General features: G+C 39.8%; 2 protein-coding genes across 2 annotated transcripts; both read right to left on the bottom strand.

Moving 5' to 3' along the window:
* Positions 1–2,683, bottom strand: LOC126785009 (endoglucanase 17). The gene is made up of 8 exons (XM_050510576.1): positions 2,286–2,683; positions 1,961–2,167; positions 1,665–1,865; positions 1,491–1,583; positions 1,241–1,402; positions 1,048–1,153; positions 792–955; positions 1–701 (listed from the first exon to the last, which is right to left on the bottom strand). The coding sequence occupies exons 1-8, from the start codon at positions 2,547–2,549 to the stop codon at positions 369–371; spliced, it is 1,530 nt and encodes a 509-aa protein (XP_050366533.1). The 5' UTR covers positions 2,550–2,683; the 3' UTR covers positions 1–368.
* Positions 2,684–4,798: 2,115 nt separating this feature from the next.
* LOC126785008 (pectinesterase-like) lies at positions 4,799–10,392 on the bottom strand. The gene is made up of 3 exons (XM_050510575.1): positions 9,551–10,392; positions 9,272–9,432; positions 4,799–5,679 (listed from the first exon to the last, which is right to left on the bottom strand). Exons 1-3 carry the CDS (start codon positions 10,381–10,383, stop codon positions 4,985–4,987), a joined length of 1,689 nt encoding a protein of 562 aa, XP_050366532.1. The 5' UTR covers positions 10,384–10,392; the 3' UTR covers positions 4,799–4,984.
* Positions 10,393–19,326: the final 8,934 nt, after the last annotated feature.

Genomic DNA, 19,326 nt, shown 5'->3' with positions numbered 1-19,326 from the left:
TAGACCAACAAGCATCCATTAGAATAGTTGGGGAGATATTAAGCAACCCCAACGGACATTAATAGAGCCCATAATCTTTTACACAATAATAAACACCGTTACAGGCACGAAGCTTTCTCTCGCGCCAAGGGTCTTGAGCTCTAAACTATTAATACTCATATTAAACCTAAAACAATATAGAACCAAGGCCACCATCTTTCATCATCTAGACCTTGACCACTGTGCTTCGTAGTTCGGGGCCTGGCTGGACCATCTTGGTCTCGGCCTCATCACCACGTGCACTTTGCATCCAAAAAACTAAAAAGAAGCGCTTAATAATATTCAAACCAAACACCTAACAACCTGGAGAACAGATGATGGGCTTTTATTTAGATTTGGCCAAATGAGTGAGCAAGGTAGGCTAATGCTCCTACGAGGGGTGCGTTAATGTAAGTCGCCGGCTCCGACTGCTCGTAATCGGACCGGTCATCGGGAAACCTGTCGTTCTGGTCCGGTCCGCCGATCACAGCTCCCATTAGGATATTAGGATTTGGAGACTGGGACTTCATCACACTGAAGCCTGAGGAGCACTGGATCTTGGCCGGGTGTGAGGCCATGCAGGGTAGTGATGATCCCCTGTGGTGGATCCTCTGTGGGTACCTTGGGCCATACCCCACCATGAAGGACATCTTCATGGGGTTGTCCCCTAGTAGATAGTCCACCTGATTATATAAATCAAAAATGTTAAGAACACAACTAAACAAATTAATTAAGGGAATAATGGTCTGGATTAGTTAATGAGGTTATGTGACCTGTCTTTTAGCCATGGCTTTGAGTTTCTTTGGGGTGATAATGTTGCCACCACAGTTAACCACCTGGTGGGAAGAGGTCAAGTACTTAGCATAGGCCAAGATCATGAAAGAAGTAGAGGTCACATATTGCATGTTGCTATCGTTCATTTTGAACAAAAGGCCTCCTGCAAACAAAGAACCAAGACTGTTACCTAGCCGTTACAAGAAAAAGGACCACTGGAGAATATCACAATAAAGTGAGAGAGAGATAGGGGACCTGGGGTGTATTGGGTCGATGCAGAGCCTGGTAGGATGGAGCATATGAAGTTATCAGAATGCCCTTTGTATTCATGGAGGGCTGGTAGCTTCTGGACTAGGAATGCCTGTAAAAAGGTCACATTTTTCATATCAGAGACTAATTAGATATGAAGGACTGGACATGAAAGAATCAAAATTTGAGAAATTTGGACCTTGGAGAGAAGAATTCTTGCTCCAACATGCTTGTTATCCCATCCGAATGTGTTATCGAACTGCGCCGCACCTAAAATCTGGCCATTGCTTTGAATATAGCCCAGGTATAATGGGTTCTTGGTGGCCTTGTGTAGCCAAGCAGCTCCCCATAGCAATTCATCCTAGCGTTATTGAAAGAGAACAAAGATATTAGCTTTAGCTACTGTTTATAGAAACAACATAATTGAGAATTTGAAAAGTGAGCCTTACCTGATAACCAGAGTAGTCACAATAGAATGGGCATACAAACTTCTTCAATCCAGTGCTGTACGCTCCCCTGTGCTTGTCAGCAAATTCAAACACCTAGTAGACCCAGAAGAAAAATCAGTGAGAGATCAAATCCACTGTTTGTGTATGAAATTTGCATTCTTAATTTAAGCTTACCCTCATAGCCCTCCTGACCAAAAGCTTGGAATAAACAGGGTCACTTCTCCTGAAGACCAATGAAGCAGCTGCAAGAGCAGCAGCAGTTTCTCCTGCTACTTCAGACCCAGGGGTATTTGCGTCAATCTTGTAAACACTTCTTGGTGTGTCCATGTCCTCTGGTCTCTCCCAACAAGCATGGTCACTGTTAGCATCTCCAACCTGCCAAACAAAACCCCCCAAAATCAACCACAGCACTCAAATTTTGCTCATTTCTGAAATATGAACAATGCAAAGCAACTGCTTTGAATACAAACCTGGACATAAATGGTGCCTGGGTGGGCTGTTGCTTTGAGAAGGTAATCAGTGGCCCAACGAACGGCTTCTTTAGCATTCTGCAACTCACCCTTCATCAACCCACCAAACTCAATCACACTCCATGAAAGCATGGTGGTCGTGAAAGCCATGGGGAACCCAAACTTAACATTGTCCCCTGCATCATAGTAACCTCCAACCAAATCAACCTGCATCGCACAAATCACACACAAAATGAGCAAAATCCCACTTCAAATTCCAAAACCAAAAACTGAAAGAACCAAAATGAGGGTGTTATTGGGTCATAGAGGGTTTGTTTTCGCTTACATGCACGGCTGCGCCATCTGAGAGACCAGAGTCTCTCCTCCAGTTAAGCCTCTGGTTAGGAGGGAGCTTCCCAGACCGCTGGCCCTCAAAGAAGAGGATAGACTTGGTGAGGGCATCTTTATAATTGTGACCGGCGACGCGGGAGTGGTGGCGGTGGCGGTGGACCGGGTTGTGGTAGTGGCCAGTGGCATTGCAGAGAAGCAGAGTGGTGAAAATGCAAGAGAGTAGGAGACCAAGTGTGAAGGAGAAAGTAGAGGAAGCCATTTTGGGTGCCCCAGAGTAATGGAAAAACCCAACCAACCAACCAACTAACAACTACCAAAGCTTTAAGCTAGCCAAGAGTGGTGAGTTGAGGAAGAAGACCTATCACTGTATTTATATACTGTAAAGCTGCAACTGCTACAGCCTCTGAACCATGCTTTCTCGTATAAAGAAGTAATAATATAAGCTCACATCCTCCAATCAAGGGTTGCCTTTTCTTATTTGATTTGTATAATTTTCACTATGAGACATTTGTCACACTGTTTTTGGTTTCTTGTGCGTTGTCCCTTTTGATATGTTGTGTTAATTTCTTCCTTTCTTTATAGTGAATAAGAATGACAATGCTGAATTACCCTAGCTCCTATTTGCGGAAGCCCTCACATGGTTACTTGCATTCCTATAGCATTTTTAGTAGTTACATCAGAAAACACTATTCTGACATGTTTGTTCATTGCAATGACTAGTTATTTGATTCGTTTTGATTGCAAAACCTCTTGTTTAGCTCAGAAAATACCATAAAACACATCAGAACTTAGTAATCTTGGATCATAAGGTTGCCATTGTTACCGAGCTCCTGGAGGAGCTGTTGCCCATAATCTGATTCAGATAAACGCAAAAACTGAGGTCAGTCACAGTGACGAACATATAAAGATGGGTGCAAATACATGAAGGGGAAATTTGCTATTGGAGAAAAGTGTTGATTGAACACCATAAACGTGGTTTGCTTCTGAAAATCTTTGAGTTCTGTGATCGAGTCACAAGACGGTCAACAAACGCCCATGCAAAACTAGTGCTCAGGAATGGAGAGCACTAGAATCTCAGATTAATAAAGGTATGGAGCACTTGGATCAAGAAGTATGGATAAGCCAAATTATTTTCCCGTTCTTATGTGAATCCCCCATTCACATAATAACAGGAAAACACACTTCAAATCACACCAAAAATTTATGGTTCCTTCTGTACTAGTAGGTCCAGTTCCATTTCCTTCTTGTATTGATACGCACCGAATAACCAACCCAATAGTGCCTCAACCATTTAGAGCTGAATACTTGGCACACGAGCCCGTATGTTTTTGCAAGGGAAAAGGAGAAAGTAGTAATTAGGCGGAACTTAGGGGTATGTAGCGAAATGAAGCAACTATTTCGCACTAAAAATTCTTTAGTTACAACTTACCAACACAGTGAACACTCACTCTCTGACTATAATGCAAGTTGAAACTATAGTCATATTCCTTCAAAACATTATCTAGTGGGGATTCTTTATCAAATACTTGGCTTCGGAAAACAAATATAGGAGCAAAGAGGAGCCGGATTAAAGCATGTTACCCAAGAAACTAGTGATTAAGTTTGTATACAGAGAATAGAACCAAGGAATAAAAAGCAGGACCCCAAAACAGGGATCGAGGGGAGGAATTGGGCATTATTAAACCCCGAGGGATAAAAGAGGCTAGGAATTAATAATGCATCGAAGAATACTACGGATTATAATCATTTCCTTGGTTGAAGTTATGCTGAGAAAGCGATGGCCCTTGAATATTTGACAATAGACCATGTTTGTGAAAATGGCCAATTCGGATCATCATGTGCTTCTCTGAGTACGTGGTGCCCAGCTCTCACATAGTCACATGCAAAGAAAGCAAAGAAAGCTTTCGTTCATGTTCTTCTTCAAGAGGCCTCTCTGTAAAATAGGGAACTAGTTTTATAAAGCAGACAATGACACCCTGCATTTGCTTATCTGAGTAATCTCTGCATTATTATGCAATCAAATTTATACCAATGGAGTCATGTGTTTTAGAAGCTTATTCTAGTCTTCATATACAGAACATTCTCCTGCATTACTAATAATGCATTTCATGTGCTATATGTGCATGTGTATAAACATAAGTCTTAGACTTCATGAGTTCGTGGATAAAGTAGAGCATGTGTTAACCCTTCTCATCACTAAGGCTTACACCCCCTTCCAAACTTTTAGGTGTCAAAACCCGACGTCCCCATATGCTCTTTCTCAGTTTCTTTCATTATCTCCGGTTTGCATATCCTTCCATTTCCGATGTTTTTGCAGAGCGCGCCATGATTATCTATGGACTAACACGTACGTGCCATTTCCCATTTAAAAAAAAAAACACGTACGTGGGAATCCAATGTGCTACCAAAACTCTTGAAAATTATGAAATTTTTCAATCCCTACGTACATATGGGATTGCCTTTCACTTTTCGAATTTACATCCTGTACGTACGAAAGCATAACATACATTCTTTTTCATTTTGAAGATACACTCAAAACCCTATCTATGTACGTAGCCGTGTATGAACGTAGGTAGGCTGATAAACGTGTCGTAACAATCATGTAGCTAGCTTATTTTTCACTGTTGCGAAGTATTTAATAACTGAATACTACTTAACAATGCTGGTACCGGAGATATACAAGAGTATCTGGCATTAAGTTAAACCGGCAAAGTACGGAATTCCGGTAGAGTTAAGCCACTCATTCCCTTGTATAAACGGCCCAACCGTGAACTGACTCGCCTCCGTGGAGCTATTAATGACCCGATAACCCGGCCACGTCACTCTCTTGGTCGTAGTCGATCCGTTTCCACGGTTCAAATACTCCCCATAATACAACGTGCTCAATGCAAACGACCCATTCCACTCCAACCAGCCGACGGGGTCTACCACGTCGTCGATATTCGACCTCATAAAAACGGTCCGGGAGTACTCCTTCCAGGGACGGCCGAGATAGGTCTTGAACGTTGATTTGACCGGAAGGAGGTCTGACGCGGCGGTGACCTTGCAGTTGAGGATGAAGATACCGGTGTTCTGGTTGGGGTCCTCGCGGCCCTGGGCCGTGAAGATGTTCTTCTGACCGTTGTTGGGTTTCCTGGCGTATAGGTTGCAGTTCTGGAAGACGACGGCGGCATTGCCGAAGATGAAATCGACGGTGCCGTAGATGTCGCATTCACGGTAGAACTGGCGGAGGGAGTGGACGTAGAGAGTGTCTTGGTAGCCGACGAAGCTGCATTGGTAGAAGGCGGAGAGGTCAGAGCCGGAACGGAGGGCGACGGCTTGGTGCTTGCTTGGTCCAGCTGAGTTCTCGAACGTTATGCCTTTGGCGATGAACCCTCCTCCCACCACGGCTGCAATTTAGTTCAGAAACATTGGAGGGATTAGTTGGGCTTCATCACCACACAAATGGGCCATTAGAAACAACAACCCGAGTCCATCGACCATAACAGCGGTCTCCGTGAGCTAAAATTGTCAGTTGTGAATATGGAAAAAAAATTTCTCCTTAAGAACCATGTATTAGTGTTCGGTGGTACTTCTCACATGTTATATTTTGACACATGAATTTATTATTTGTGAAATGTCATTCATGGGTATTGATAATTTTGAATTAGAATTTTTGGTTTAGAGTTTAGAGTTTAGAGTTTAGGGTTTTAGAATTTAGAGTATTAGAGTGTAGGTAGTAGGGTTTTAGAAAGAAACCAAAAATAGTATTTGATAAAATAGCTTAAATATGATTTTTTAAATTAAATCATAAGTGTCAAATTTTGATTATAAAATAATATCACTAGACATTGTCACGTAGTTCTCCAGAATGAGTGAAAAATTACTCATCAATATGGGAGAGTGAACTGACAATTGTAATAACAACAATTATCAGCTATTCAACAATTAATCCACCTTGTCAAAAAAATCAACAAGTTAATCTAAACTAGCCTTGCATTTGTACGGATTCAACTTCTATTTACCCACTAAAATAGGGCTAACCACAACACTTATTTTTCCTTTTCATCTCTTGAAATTTTTTTTGTTTTTTTATTACTATTTTACGTTTTTAATTATTCTGTATATTATTACTTTAATTTATCATTCTCTTTAGCATGAGAGTATTTTTGACAAACCTATTTTTTAATGTAGTTGTTGACACTAAATGAGGGTTTCTAGTTATAATAGTGAAGATGAGCGCTCCTAACTATTCGGTTCTCGTTAGACTACTTTTTTTTTTATTGATGGTTAAGATTTGAGGAGAACCTTACTAGCCTCCATTCAAAGAAGAAAAAAAGACACAGGAACGAGCTCAAAATATTTTGCGAGCTCAGCTCGTTGCTGATAGCCCTATACGAACAAATTATAAAGTATTCTTTGACAACCTACAACTGTTTGGGAGTTCATGCATGTGAGTTTCGTTTAAAAAAGTGTTACTGTCAAAGACCACGAGATTGAGTTATGCTGCAAGTGCAGGGCAATGGAAAAAAAAAAAACAAACATACGAGATGTGGATTGATACAAAGATTCTGCATAATGTTCAGTTATTGTAAACTAAATCAAGAGTAGGTAACCCTGTCTTGCGTTGAATCGTGGAAATTATTAATTGTTTCTGCTCTTAATAATAGTTGATATTATAAACACAATAATAGTTTCTTCAAGTATATATATATATACGGTTCATATCCAGAGTGAAAACTTCATTCTGAAAAATTAAATCTAGAGTGAAACTTAACTCTGAAATTAAATAGTGAAGTTCCAATTTTAACACATTTTTCATCCAAATTTTTCACCATAAGCAATTCAATATGTATGTATGTTATTCAAGATCATCTCTACAAAATTTCATCCAATTCGGACATCGTTAAGATATTAAAATTAGATTAAATCAATGAATGAATTAAAACTGTTCAACATGAACCGTTCGTGTAAATCTCAATTTTAAAAGCTCAAACCATTGTGGAGTTAGATGAAATTAGATTAAATCAATAAATGAATTAAAATTGTTTAACATGAACCGTTCGTGTAAATCTCAATTTTAAAAACTCAAACCATTGTAAAGATTGAAAAACATGTATTATTGAACCTAAACATGATTGAAATGGGAATGGGACCGATGTATCATTATATCTATATCAGAGAACATGAACTCAAGTAAAGTAAGCAGGCAGGTTAGGAGACCCGCGCGCATAGCATGTGAAAGTGCCAATTATGATTTCAATTTGGTTAGTCTAAAATCGTATGGTCATAATTGATATATCAATTATAACTAAGATCTTAATAAACTTTTCTATCTTGTATATATATTATGACATCTCAAGTTATTTTCTAATTTCAAATGTATGTTTCATAATTTTCCGATCTTAGGAGACGAGCGTGTTTACTTTGTATCAGGCTCACTACACGTGAGCTGATTATTTTGTTATGAGTTATTCATGTATGAGTAAGATTTGGTTATCCACCCATCAAATACTTATTCAACGGTATTGCAATTCTCTCATCAAATTTTGACAGTTGATCATCTAATAAATTCAACAACAAAAAAGGTATAGTTTTTAACATAATTTTTTTTTATCTTGTATGCTTGTATGCGGGTGATGTGACAATAGAACTATTAGGGCATGTCTGTCACGTTATACTATCATAACTAGGCTTAAATCCTAGTAGAAGTCTACTCTCCTCAAGCCTAGCTTATCTTTCTATTAGACCACACTCATGTTTGGTGGAGTTGGTACTAATTTGTAGCTTGGAGTTATTGACCTCATATGCAACACATCAACAGAAAAGAAGCATGAACTATAACACAACCCAGAATAACAAGAACCATAAACACAACTCCACCCACCTGAAAATAACTTGATATTTGATACCTACAATTCAATCTAAATTAATTCACCTATCAGATTCTTCTATGCCAAAATACCCTTTATTTCAGTTTCTTATATTTCACTGTTCATTATCTCCTTCCATTAGCCAATTATCTAGCTAGCTTTCAATCATTTCATTCTTCCTTTCTACTCGTCTATCTCCCTCAACAGAGAGATCCCAAATTGACCCAGCTGCCACCGTGTAGTAATCTGGCATTGGCAGCCTCAAATTGAACTCGAGCACATTGCGGTCGCACCGATCGGAAATCGGCAGCGACATTGTGGCGGGGAGAGCGGCCATGGTTGGCATGGGGAGGAAGAGGAGTGAGGCAACGAGCCTCTGGCAAAAATTGGTTTAGGTGTTGCCAGGGGAGTAATGAACCCCATGTGAATCAATCTTTACTTCAGCCAAACGTGAGTCATGTCTTACTTCAGAAAATAAGCTAGTCCAATCCCATGTATACCATATACGAGACGTGTTGTTAATAGTCATAAACAACAATACTAATGAATCGGTGTTATAAAACAGGCTAAAATAGATAGTAAAGGCGGGTGAAGATTTAACTTCGAATTAGCCTTGGTAGTGAGTGTCACCGACACAACTTTCTCCACAATATACGGGTGATTACTGATTAGTGAATCAGTCGACAAAGGATCAATTAGTCCGATCGATCGACATCACCCCTAGCCTGTATGCCATGATTCAGGCAAATGCTTTATGAAGTATGGACCATCCAACCCACTTTTTGTTCCCAATTACTTCTACACTCCGGTTCTACTTGTGGGGCATCAATTCCATTTGATACCTTATGCGAGAAAAACTTCGCCAACTTATAACCCATACCAATCTTTTATGAGATCTTTAACAGGCAATTTATAAAGCTAATCAATCTAAATCCAAGTTGATTTGTTTATATAGCAACCCTAATCCTCACGAGAGTACCAAATTAACTTGTAAGATTTGAAGGATGTTTGATTGTATGAATGGCATAATGTTCTACTTTCTTTTGTTTTTTGTGAGACAAGCCAAACATAGAGAAGCAATAAATTGAATATAAGCATGTTGAAAAAGTTGAGAGGAGATTAAACTCACCGACGGTGGCCGATCGGAAAGTAGTCCACCCATCCACAACATTCCTACTCGCTTTCACAACCGTCTTTCCTATCCCATCTCCCAAAAACATCAAATTCGTCTTCTTGCTCACAACCTCTACATTCTCAAAGTACGCACCTGCTTTGATGTATATGACAAATCTACATGTAATAATACATCCAACAAAACCAGTTAAAATTTTACCTCAATCACAGCAATGTTGAACTTGTTTATAGTATACGGATCATATTTGATAAATATATAAGGCTATAAGCTTACTTGGTTACGCTTGAATTTGGAGCCGCAGTCACTGCGTCCGTGATGGTGCTGAAGTTTCCAGTACCATCTTTCGCCACCACTAGATCATGCTTGGTCTGATTCGCCGAACTAGTCTGCAACAGTTTCCGAGCTTTGGATCCGATCCATGTAGGGAACCCGTTCTTCATGGGTCCGTACTCGTCAGTCTCACGTGCAACCACTCCCGGAATCTTCTTGAGCATCACTAGGGCATTGCTGACGTGCTTGCAGGTAGTATTCAATCTGCTCTCAAGTTCAGCCTTCACAGTTTTCGCCGTACTACTGCTGGAATCAAACCCTTCAAGGCACGTGTACTGGTTCGTCATTGCAGCGCTGAGCAGCGTCCTCAAGTGGTTGTAGTGCTTAGCCGCCGGTGACTTCTTGGAGGTGAGTTCCGACATGGTGACCTTGAGCTGGGCAATGGTGCTGTCGAAGAGCTCCAGACAGTCGTCGAGAGCTCGCTGCTGACCGGCGGCGAGTTTGTTCTTGGTGTGTTTTTTGATGCCGGTGCAGTTGGAGTCTGAGGCTATGACCTCGTACATGGTCTTGTTGACGGCGGAGGATATGATTTCCGGGACCGTTTTCGAACTCAGGTTCGGGAATGAGGCCAGGGTCGAGACGCAGAGATCTTTGTAGAGTGTCTTTTGGCATGCTGAATGGGCTACTTGGTTGTGCTTCTGGACATGGACGGTAAATTCTTTTGTGGGTTTGGGGCTATCAGTGAAATGGTTATGAGAGAAGAATATGATGACGATCAAGGCTGAAGTTGGAAGAAAGGTGAAGAAGAGCTTGGTTCTCCTTCTTAGACTATACATGGCTGTGACTTTGTGATTGTGAGCCAGGGAAATGTGGGAGGATAAGAGGTGCTGGTAGTGAGTTTATATAAAATGGTTGTTCATGAGTGTAAAAATCAGCGGTAAATAATTTAGTTTCTGGTTCACGGGCTACTTATACAGTAAACATTAGATTTCGTTTTGGTTATATAGATTCCTTACCCAAGTTAGTAATGAATCTAATCAGCTAGCACAAGTTAATACCCCGGGCCTCATGACCAATATTTCCCATATTTGGCTAAATGTTTTAAACTATATTCATTACTTCTGCTTTTGCTCTGAGTTCATGTGAGTGTTAGGTTTAGTTAGACTCGATCAGAGTGTGATTTTGGATGTTGGGACCGAAATAAAGAAAGGTCTAGATCTCTATTAAAAATAAGAAATAGCAGGGCATCCAAATTCGAAACTAAAAGAGACTAGTTGGTAGAAATAGTTACTGGACCGGTTGTATTAATGGCTACTCTATAAGATATATTTTTTGGTGATAGCTACTCTATAAGGTTTGGCATATTGATTAGTTTGTTTGATTTAGACGAACTACATAAAGCCAACTGATGCGCAGGTATGTACATTTTTTTTTATCACAACAATAAATATTTGACACAGCAAGAAGGTTAGAAGCATAACCCTAAGGCAGTACAGAGTTGAAGATTTTTAGCTATAACATTTTGCTCTATCTGATTTTATAACATGTGTTTCGTGTCCAATGGAAACTTGTAATTATTACTCTAAATTTCGGTTGAGTCCAATATATCGACATGCTGTGGTTGATCATATATATTTCATGCACGATGACAAATTTGATAATAGATCATACGTACCTAGGCTTTTTGAGTACGTAAGTATCCAGACTTCATTATTGGTTGACAGCTGCAATAGAGTTCGATCTGTATGACTGTATTATTGGAGCTAGGAGCAAGGCAACCCTCAATGCCCTTTAATTTTGCATGTGCAAATTGATTGTGTCCCAACTTAATAGAATCAGAATGTACCATGTGAACATCAATAGACCTTTGAAGAGTGAAGACCTTAAGTTGTGTGTGTATATATAAGTCGTTTCAAGTGCGGATTCGTCCGTTCTGACAACTGCGATGCACAATGACAGTGTGGATGGTGCCGGCCTTACTCCCATTCTCTCGGCGCTTCTGTCTGTGTCTGCCGGAGCTGCAACACAGTCCACGGTATCCAGAATCTTGAAATTTCTTAAATTTTCAAGTTTCTGTGTAGATTTCGGAAATTTCTAGATTATGGCCGTCATGGACAGATGCTGGAGCTCCTGCTGCCACATACAGTAGTACCGAGACAAGGAAACACGGCCGACACCATCCGCGCCGTAGTTGCGCGTTGCCGGTCATCGGAATGACGAATCCGCACCATGCGGACGTCCGCATTTGATAACCATTATAGATAGCATAATATTTGGAGCAAATGAAGAAGCTAGTTAAAATGGAATTGATCATTGGTCTTCTCCTTCCCAAACCTTAGTAGTTCGGGAGAATTTGAAGTCTATTTTGGAGTTAGTATATACTTTACTTGACTCCTACAAGCAAGGTCCAAGTTTACCGACTCCTACTTTGTGTAGTGTACGTGTACAAGTCGGGTATCTATATCTATCTGAATTCTACAAGTCAGATATTTTACTATTAGTATTATAATAGTCAATTGACCTCTATCCAAGGTAAACTAACTTCACAACAAATAAGTCACCTATGTGATAAAATATCTAAACTAAGGATGACACTTCAAATTGAAAAAACAGAAGTCGAGTTGAAGCTGAAAAAGACAACTAAATGAACAAAAATTTCGATCGAATCAAGAAAATCGAACCGAACTTAATCAATTTGATTTAGTTTTTCAGTTTCAACACATAAGAAACCAAACCAAAAAAAAAATGAATTCTCTTCAAAATAATGTTGTTTTACGTTTTTTTTCTTAATGGATCCGGATATCCGCCTCAACAAATATGTAAGAACAAAAATTATAACGATCGAGCAACGTCCCATCGTATAGGAAAGTTGGGACTATAATGATATGTTGTGAAGTGTGAACTCTATTTAACAAATAATATGGCAACCCAAACAAATGTTATACAATTATCGTACGTGGTTCCTCAACTAGACAATATTTCAATCAGTTAAATATGTACTTAAGCTAATACAAGCTGACAAATATCGGGTATATATCTATTTCTCATTTTAGAAGATCTGGCATTAGTGTTATACTTAGCTACGTACCTTAGGACTCTGGAATTAAAAGTTGATGAGATGATGATATTTTAGAAGAAAGATTGTAAACTACTTAGAATCAATTGACTGATATCTACTTAATTGATCTATACATTTTGATTTAATACTAGTCGAAATATGGATATTTTCAACTTAATTAGAATCAAACATGTTTTATGCAGTTTAATTCAAATCAATTAAGCCTAGACTAGCTCGCTCAAAGTTGATCGAAAAAGAATAGGTAGGTATGGTGCCCTGTGCTTCTCGGAGCTTTCAATCTCTGAACGCTAGGGTTTCCTGTCGGCGGCATTGCTCTTTTAAGGGCAAGGATCATGCTGGTTTGAGTTTGGCGGCAGCACGGAGGCTTCTCTGTGTTGATCGTGTTCGTGCGGCGAAGGTTTCCTCTCCTAGCGGTGTTCACCAGTTGGGGAGAATTTCTTTGTCCGTGTTTCGGCAGTGTCCATCCTTGAGGTGGGTTTAATAGAAAGTTTATTTCACACTTGATTAAATTACACTTGATTTGTAATATATATATATATAAACAATCTTAGTTTACCTACTCCCTACAAATCACGGAGGAAATCACGCCCGTGATTTCCTTCTTCAATCATGCTTAATCATGCTAACACTCCTCCTGAAGTTGGCGTATACACATCGACCATGCCTAACTTGCTAAGTGAGTCATAAAAAACCTTCTTAGACACTCATTTTGTGAGCATATCGGCAAGTTGCTCTTCTGTAGGAACAAAAGGAAAACTGATGATCATCGCATCTAGCTTCTCCTTTATAAAGTGGCGATCAACCTCCAAATGTTTTGTACAATCATGTTGCACAAGATTATGTGAAATATCAATAGCCGCCTTGTTGTCACAGTACAACTGCATAGCACACTTAGGGTTAATGCCCAAATCTTATAGCAAATTTCTAAGCCATAACATTTCGCAGACTCCATGTGCCATATCTCTCTATTCTGCCTCAGCACTAGATCGAGCTACCACTTTTTGTTTCTTACTCTTCCATGTAACAAGATTACCCCAAACAAAGTGTAATAACCCTAGTTTTTCGAACAATATTTGGTTTGATTTGGAATCTATCAAGTTGAGAAATTTAATTAGAATCAATGTGATTGTTTGCGACGTTACGAAACTAAAAAACGGAAACGTTCTTGGAACGTTTAATTCGAAAAACGTGACGTTACCACAACGTATATATCGACTTTTATTTCGTTGCTCGGTTGCGAAAACTTTCTTCACGAAAGTTGTAGAGCTCGTCGATACGAGTTTGTGAGTATGTGACGCGTTCGAATCGGACGTCGTACGTAAAAGTTATTAACGACGAAAGTTAGTTTCCGATTTTAGAGGGGGTATAAAAGGAAACTTTTGTGAAGTAGGGTTTCCATTTTCAGAAACCCACTTCCTTCATCCACCCGCGCCTCCTTTCTCTCTCTCTTACCCGATTCTCCCTCTCCCCTCTCGGCTTCACCACCGATCTCCCATCTCCGGGAGACGTGGTCCTCACCGCCGGCCTAGGAGACACCGCACCACCCCCCCCCCCCCCCCCGCAGGCAACCCCAAGGAGGACGCACCCTCTCGCGCCGCGCCGGAGCTCCACCAACATTTCCAAGTTGCTGCGTTTCCTCCGCCGTGTCAAAGCCAAACTGCGGTGGTCTCCAAGCTTGATTGAGGTGAGGGTTAGCATGATTAGGTTGTTGTGATGCTTGATTGTCGATTTGTGGTTGTTTGGTTGCGATTTGGAAGAGATTGGAGGAGGAGGGTTTTGGAGGAGATGGTGCCGCCTTAGGCGGCGCGTGTGAACGCATGGTGGTGCCTAGGCATGGTGTGATGCCGTGGGAAGGAAGAGGGGAGGAAGGAGAAGAGAATGGGCTTGGCGGTGGCGTGATACGCGCCGTGATTGGTGTCGGCGCGTGCACCCCACGCGCCGCCACGTGCGGCGGCGTGAACAATGTTTTCTGAAAAGGGTAATTTTTTAATTTATTTTTACGTACGGTAAATGTAAAAAGTGATTTACGTACGGTAAATGTAAATTTTATTTACGTACAGTAAATGTAAATTACTTTTAGTAAAGGTAAAAAGTAATTTTGGAAGAGTAATTCGGTAATTATTATTTACTGAGACAATACGTACATTTGAATAGTATTTATACGTACAGAAATACGTAAACAGTATGTAATCGTACAGAGATACGTATTGGATATGTATTTGTACGTTAATACATAAATAGTAAATACGTGAATAGTGAATAGTGAACAGTAAATTCGTAAAAACCCGAAAATTGCTGAACAGTAACCGATTATTACTGTTTCGGCATTTAAAGGGTTACAAAACGTTTCTAAATTCTTTTCTTATGTTTTCAAGGTGATCGATAAATCAAGGCAATGAATTATCTTCTGAAATTGTGGAATTACGCTCGAGTCGATAAAGTGAGTAAAATCTCACATATTTACGAATCTACCCTTGCGGTGAATTCAAGATTTTTGCAAGAGTTTTAAATATTGAAATACGACATGTATATGATATAGTGGAATATATATATTCGTATAAATGGTAAATAAGTACTTATATACATAGTTTGCTATATTATATACTGTTATGAATTCATTGGAATTAGTCATTTCGATGACGAGAATTATATGACGAGCATGTGAATTAAATTGTACAATATGATGTGAGATTATTGTACGTGATTTTAATATGTGTTTGTTAAACGTTTTGTCTTCGGATGTGTTTACGAATTTTGACATGTATACGATATAGTGGATTATATATATATATATATTGTATAAATGGTAAATAAGTACATATATATATAGTTTGCTATATAATGTACTGTTATGATTTTATCGTGATGATGTCATTTCGATGACAAGATTTTATCGAGCATGTGATTTTGATTTGTACAATTTGATGTGAGATTATTGTACGTGATTTTAACATGGAGATTGTTAAAATATTGATTTGTCTTTGGACTTGATGTTTGTACAATATGATGTGAGATTATTGTACGTGTTTGGCAAGTCGGAACCTAGCCTTTGACCGGGCGAAAGTTACGATACAATTAGAGCTCTAGTCTGTCTGCCGGAGTACTGCATGTGAGGTAACGGGTGGTTATCGGCTCATGAGTACTCAGATTGTTTTGGATGTTGGGTAGCGGGTAGTTACCCAATATCGGTGGTGTACTACGTGAGGGGTAACGGATGTGTACCAGCGTTCATTAGTACCTGTATTATAAATGTTTTTGGGTAACCAGAAGGGTTGCCCGATTTCTCATGAGCACTTTCATTTCATATATTTATTTTGGGACAACCAGATGGGCCGTCCATTAACTCATGAGGGCATTTATATTTGTTGATTTGTGATTTTTCGTATATATTGATATGCGAAGTATATTTTCATTTTACTCATACGAGCTATAAGCTTACCGGGTTTGTGTTTACAATCCCGGTGCACCAATTCGATGGTGTAGGGGATAATTCTGCAGGTGTTGATTAGTGGAGATTGAGTGACGACTCCGGAGACTCGAAGTCGTTCGTATCGTGCTTGTGGTGAGGTTTCTAGCGTGGATTTGTGTGTGAGGATTGATGTGGATTTATTTGTGAGTTTTGTGAGAGATTGTGAGGATTATTACATTTCCATCTTATGTAATGTTGAATTATAAATTTGGGTTGTAATAATTGGTTTTATGAGTTGTATTGAGAACTCAGTAATGATCCGCTGTGCATTTTAAATGATTTCGATTTCATTGAAATTGTTTAGTGTTTAACGACTTTGAAATTTTGAGTTTTTAAGCTTGAAATTTTGGGGTCGTTACACAAAGGTAAAGTACCCTGATGTGGATCTCTGATCTGTAATATTTTCAGCCCAGTCTGCATCTGTAAAGCCACAAACTTCAAGGATATTATTGTGATTAGAGAACATTATTCCTCTCCCTGGAGCTGACTTCAAGTACCTCAAAATCTTTACAACAACATCCATGTGGTCCACACTGGGATTATGCATGAACTGACTCACTACACTTACTGCATACACAACATCTGGTCTGGTATGTGATAAATAAATCAGGCGTCCAACTAGCCTTTGATAACGAGGTTTGTCAGTAAGAACTTGATCTGGATATTCTGCTAACCGATGGTTCTGCTCAATAGGAGTATCAATAGGAGTCCAATCCAACATACCTATCTCTGTTAATAGATCAAGGATGTACTTCCTTTGACACAGATAGATACCATCACTTCCCCGGGCTACCTCAATGCCCAAGAAGTACTCGAGTGTACCTAGGTCCTTCATCTCAAACTCTGTGGCTAGCTGTTTTTGTAATCTATCCACCTCAAAGTATCATTCCCAGTAACTACATATTATCAACATATATAATTAGGGATGTTACTTTCCCTTGTTGATGTTTGAGAAATAATGTGCGGTCTGAATTACTCTATCTGTAGTCAATTTTCCTCATGAATTGTGAGAATCTTCCAAACCAAGCATGAGATGACTGTTTAAGACCATATAAAGACTTTCTCAATCTGCAAACAAAGTTACTTGGAGAAGCGGCCACATATCCAGGCGGAAGATCCATGTACACTTCCTCTGTAAGTTCCCCACGAAGGAATGCATTCTTAACATCGAACTGTCTAAGTGGCCAATTTAAGCTAGTAGCAAGAGAGAGCAATACCCGAATAGTGTTTATCTTTGCAACATGTGCAAATGTCTCATTATAGTCTATGCCATATGTTTGGGTGTATCATTTTGCTACTAGACGTGCTTTTTATACCGGCTTACTGACCCATCTAGATTATGCTTCACTGTAAATACCCAACGACATCCCATAGTCTTCTTGCCATGTGGTGGAGATACAAGCTCCCAAGTATTATTATTTTGTAATGCTTCCATCTCTTCCTCTATGGTTTTCCTCAATTTTAGATCTCCCAATGCATCCTGCACTTTGTTAGGTACTGATATAGTAGATATTTGATTCACAAATGACTCATATGACTTAGATAATCTTTTGGTAGACATAAAATTTGCCACATGATACTTAGCTTTAGCCTGAAGGGTGGGTTCATACTTTTTTGTTGGCTGACCCCGAGTAGACCTATTTGGCAAGACATATTGTCTACTATTAGCCTCACTAGTATTGGCCCCAATAGGATGACTAACCTTAGATGAGTGATCTTCTGTACCAGGAGAGCGTTGATCAGGGGTATAAACAGCTGTACGGGAGACATGAGAGGCAGCTTCTGGTGCCTGAATCTCTTGAGTGACGACCTCCGGTAGTGCATGTGTGGCTGACCCATTGGTAATCTCAACGGAACCTGTTACCATATCGACTGGCTCACTTGTCTCCCCCTCTCCATGATATAGCTCTTCAAAATATGAATTGTCCCCCTGAAGAGCAGTATCAGAAGAGGGAAAATAACTCATGTCTTCAAAAAAGGTAACATTCATAATGACATAGTACTTCCGAGTAGGGGGGTGATAGCACCGGTACCCTTTATGATGTCCTCCGTACCCAACAAACACACATTTAACTGCCCGGACATCCAACTTAAAACACTGATGTGGTGGAAGATGGACGAAAACAACACAACCGAAAACACGGGCAGGAAGATTATGAAAAGATGGTAATGAGACATGAGATGCAAGCACCTCATAGGGAATTTTCCCTTGAAGGACTCGAGATGGAAGACGATTAATAAGGTGGGCGGAAGTAATGACAGCATCACCCCAAAGGTATTTCGGCATGTGGGCACTAAAAAGAATACACCGAGCCATATCAAGTAAATGACAATTTTTTCTTTCAGAAACCTCATTTTGCTCAGGTGTGTAAGGACACGTTGTTTGATGAACAATCACATGTGTGTTAAAGTACTCCTGAAAGACATGATTCACATATTGCCCCCATTATCAGAACGAAGAATTCGAATGGTGGCATTATATTGTGTTTGGATAGAGATATGGAAGGTACGAAAAGCTGGAAAAACCTCATCTTTATTTTTGAGGATAACAATCCACGAAAGACGGGTGCAATCATTAATAAATGACACATAATACCGCATCCCTGACACAGTAGACTCTTTAGAGGGTCCCCAAATATCAGAATGAATTAAGTCAAAAGGAAGGGTACGTTTATGAGAATTACTAGGGGAATATGTATCTATGACTCTTGCCCAAAACACATGTCTCACAACGTAAAAGTGACTCATCCACACTAATAAACAAAGTAGGCATAAATGTTTTCATAACACTAAAAGATGGATGCCCTAAGCGACGATGCCATAACCAAATTTCACTTAGCTTGTCAGAAGTGGAGATTAAAGCGGTCCGAGACTGTGCCCCTGGTTTCTCCCCCGCATATGTCGGATCGAGATGAAACAACTGGCCCCTCAGATACCCCCGACCAATTAACTCCCCGGTGAGAAGATCCTGAAATATCACATGCATAGGAAAAAAAGTCACAGAACACTTAGCGTCAGTGTTCAATTGGGGAATTGATATCAAATGATGAGATAAAGCAGGGACATAGAGCACATTGTGAAGCTCTATTGTGGGAGTAATGCGAACTGACCCTTTCCCTAACATGGGGAATGCCTCACCATTAGCATTAGTAACATATGGTACTGGTGGAGGAGATAATATGGTAAAATAAGATTTGTCATAAGTCATATGATCAGATGCACCAAAATCAA

Source organism: Argentina anserina, chromosome 2 (assembly GCF_933775445.1).
Source record: "Argentina anserina chromosome 2, drPotAnse1.1, whole genome shotgun sequence".
Classification (NCBI taxonomy): Eukaryota; Viridiplantae; Streptophyta; class Magnoliopsida; order Rosales; family Rosaceae; genus Argentina; species Argentina anserina.
Note: the sequence above shows the minus strand (reverse complement) of the source record. Positions and strands in the feature narration are given on the sequence as shown.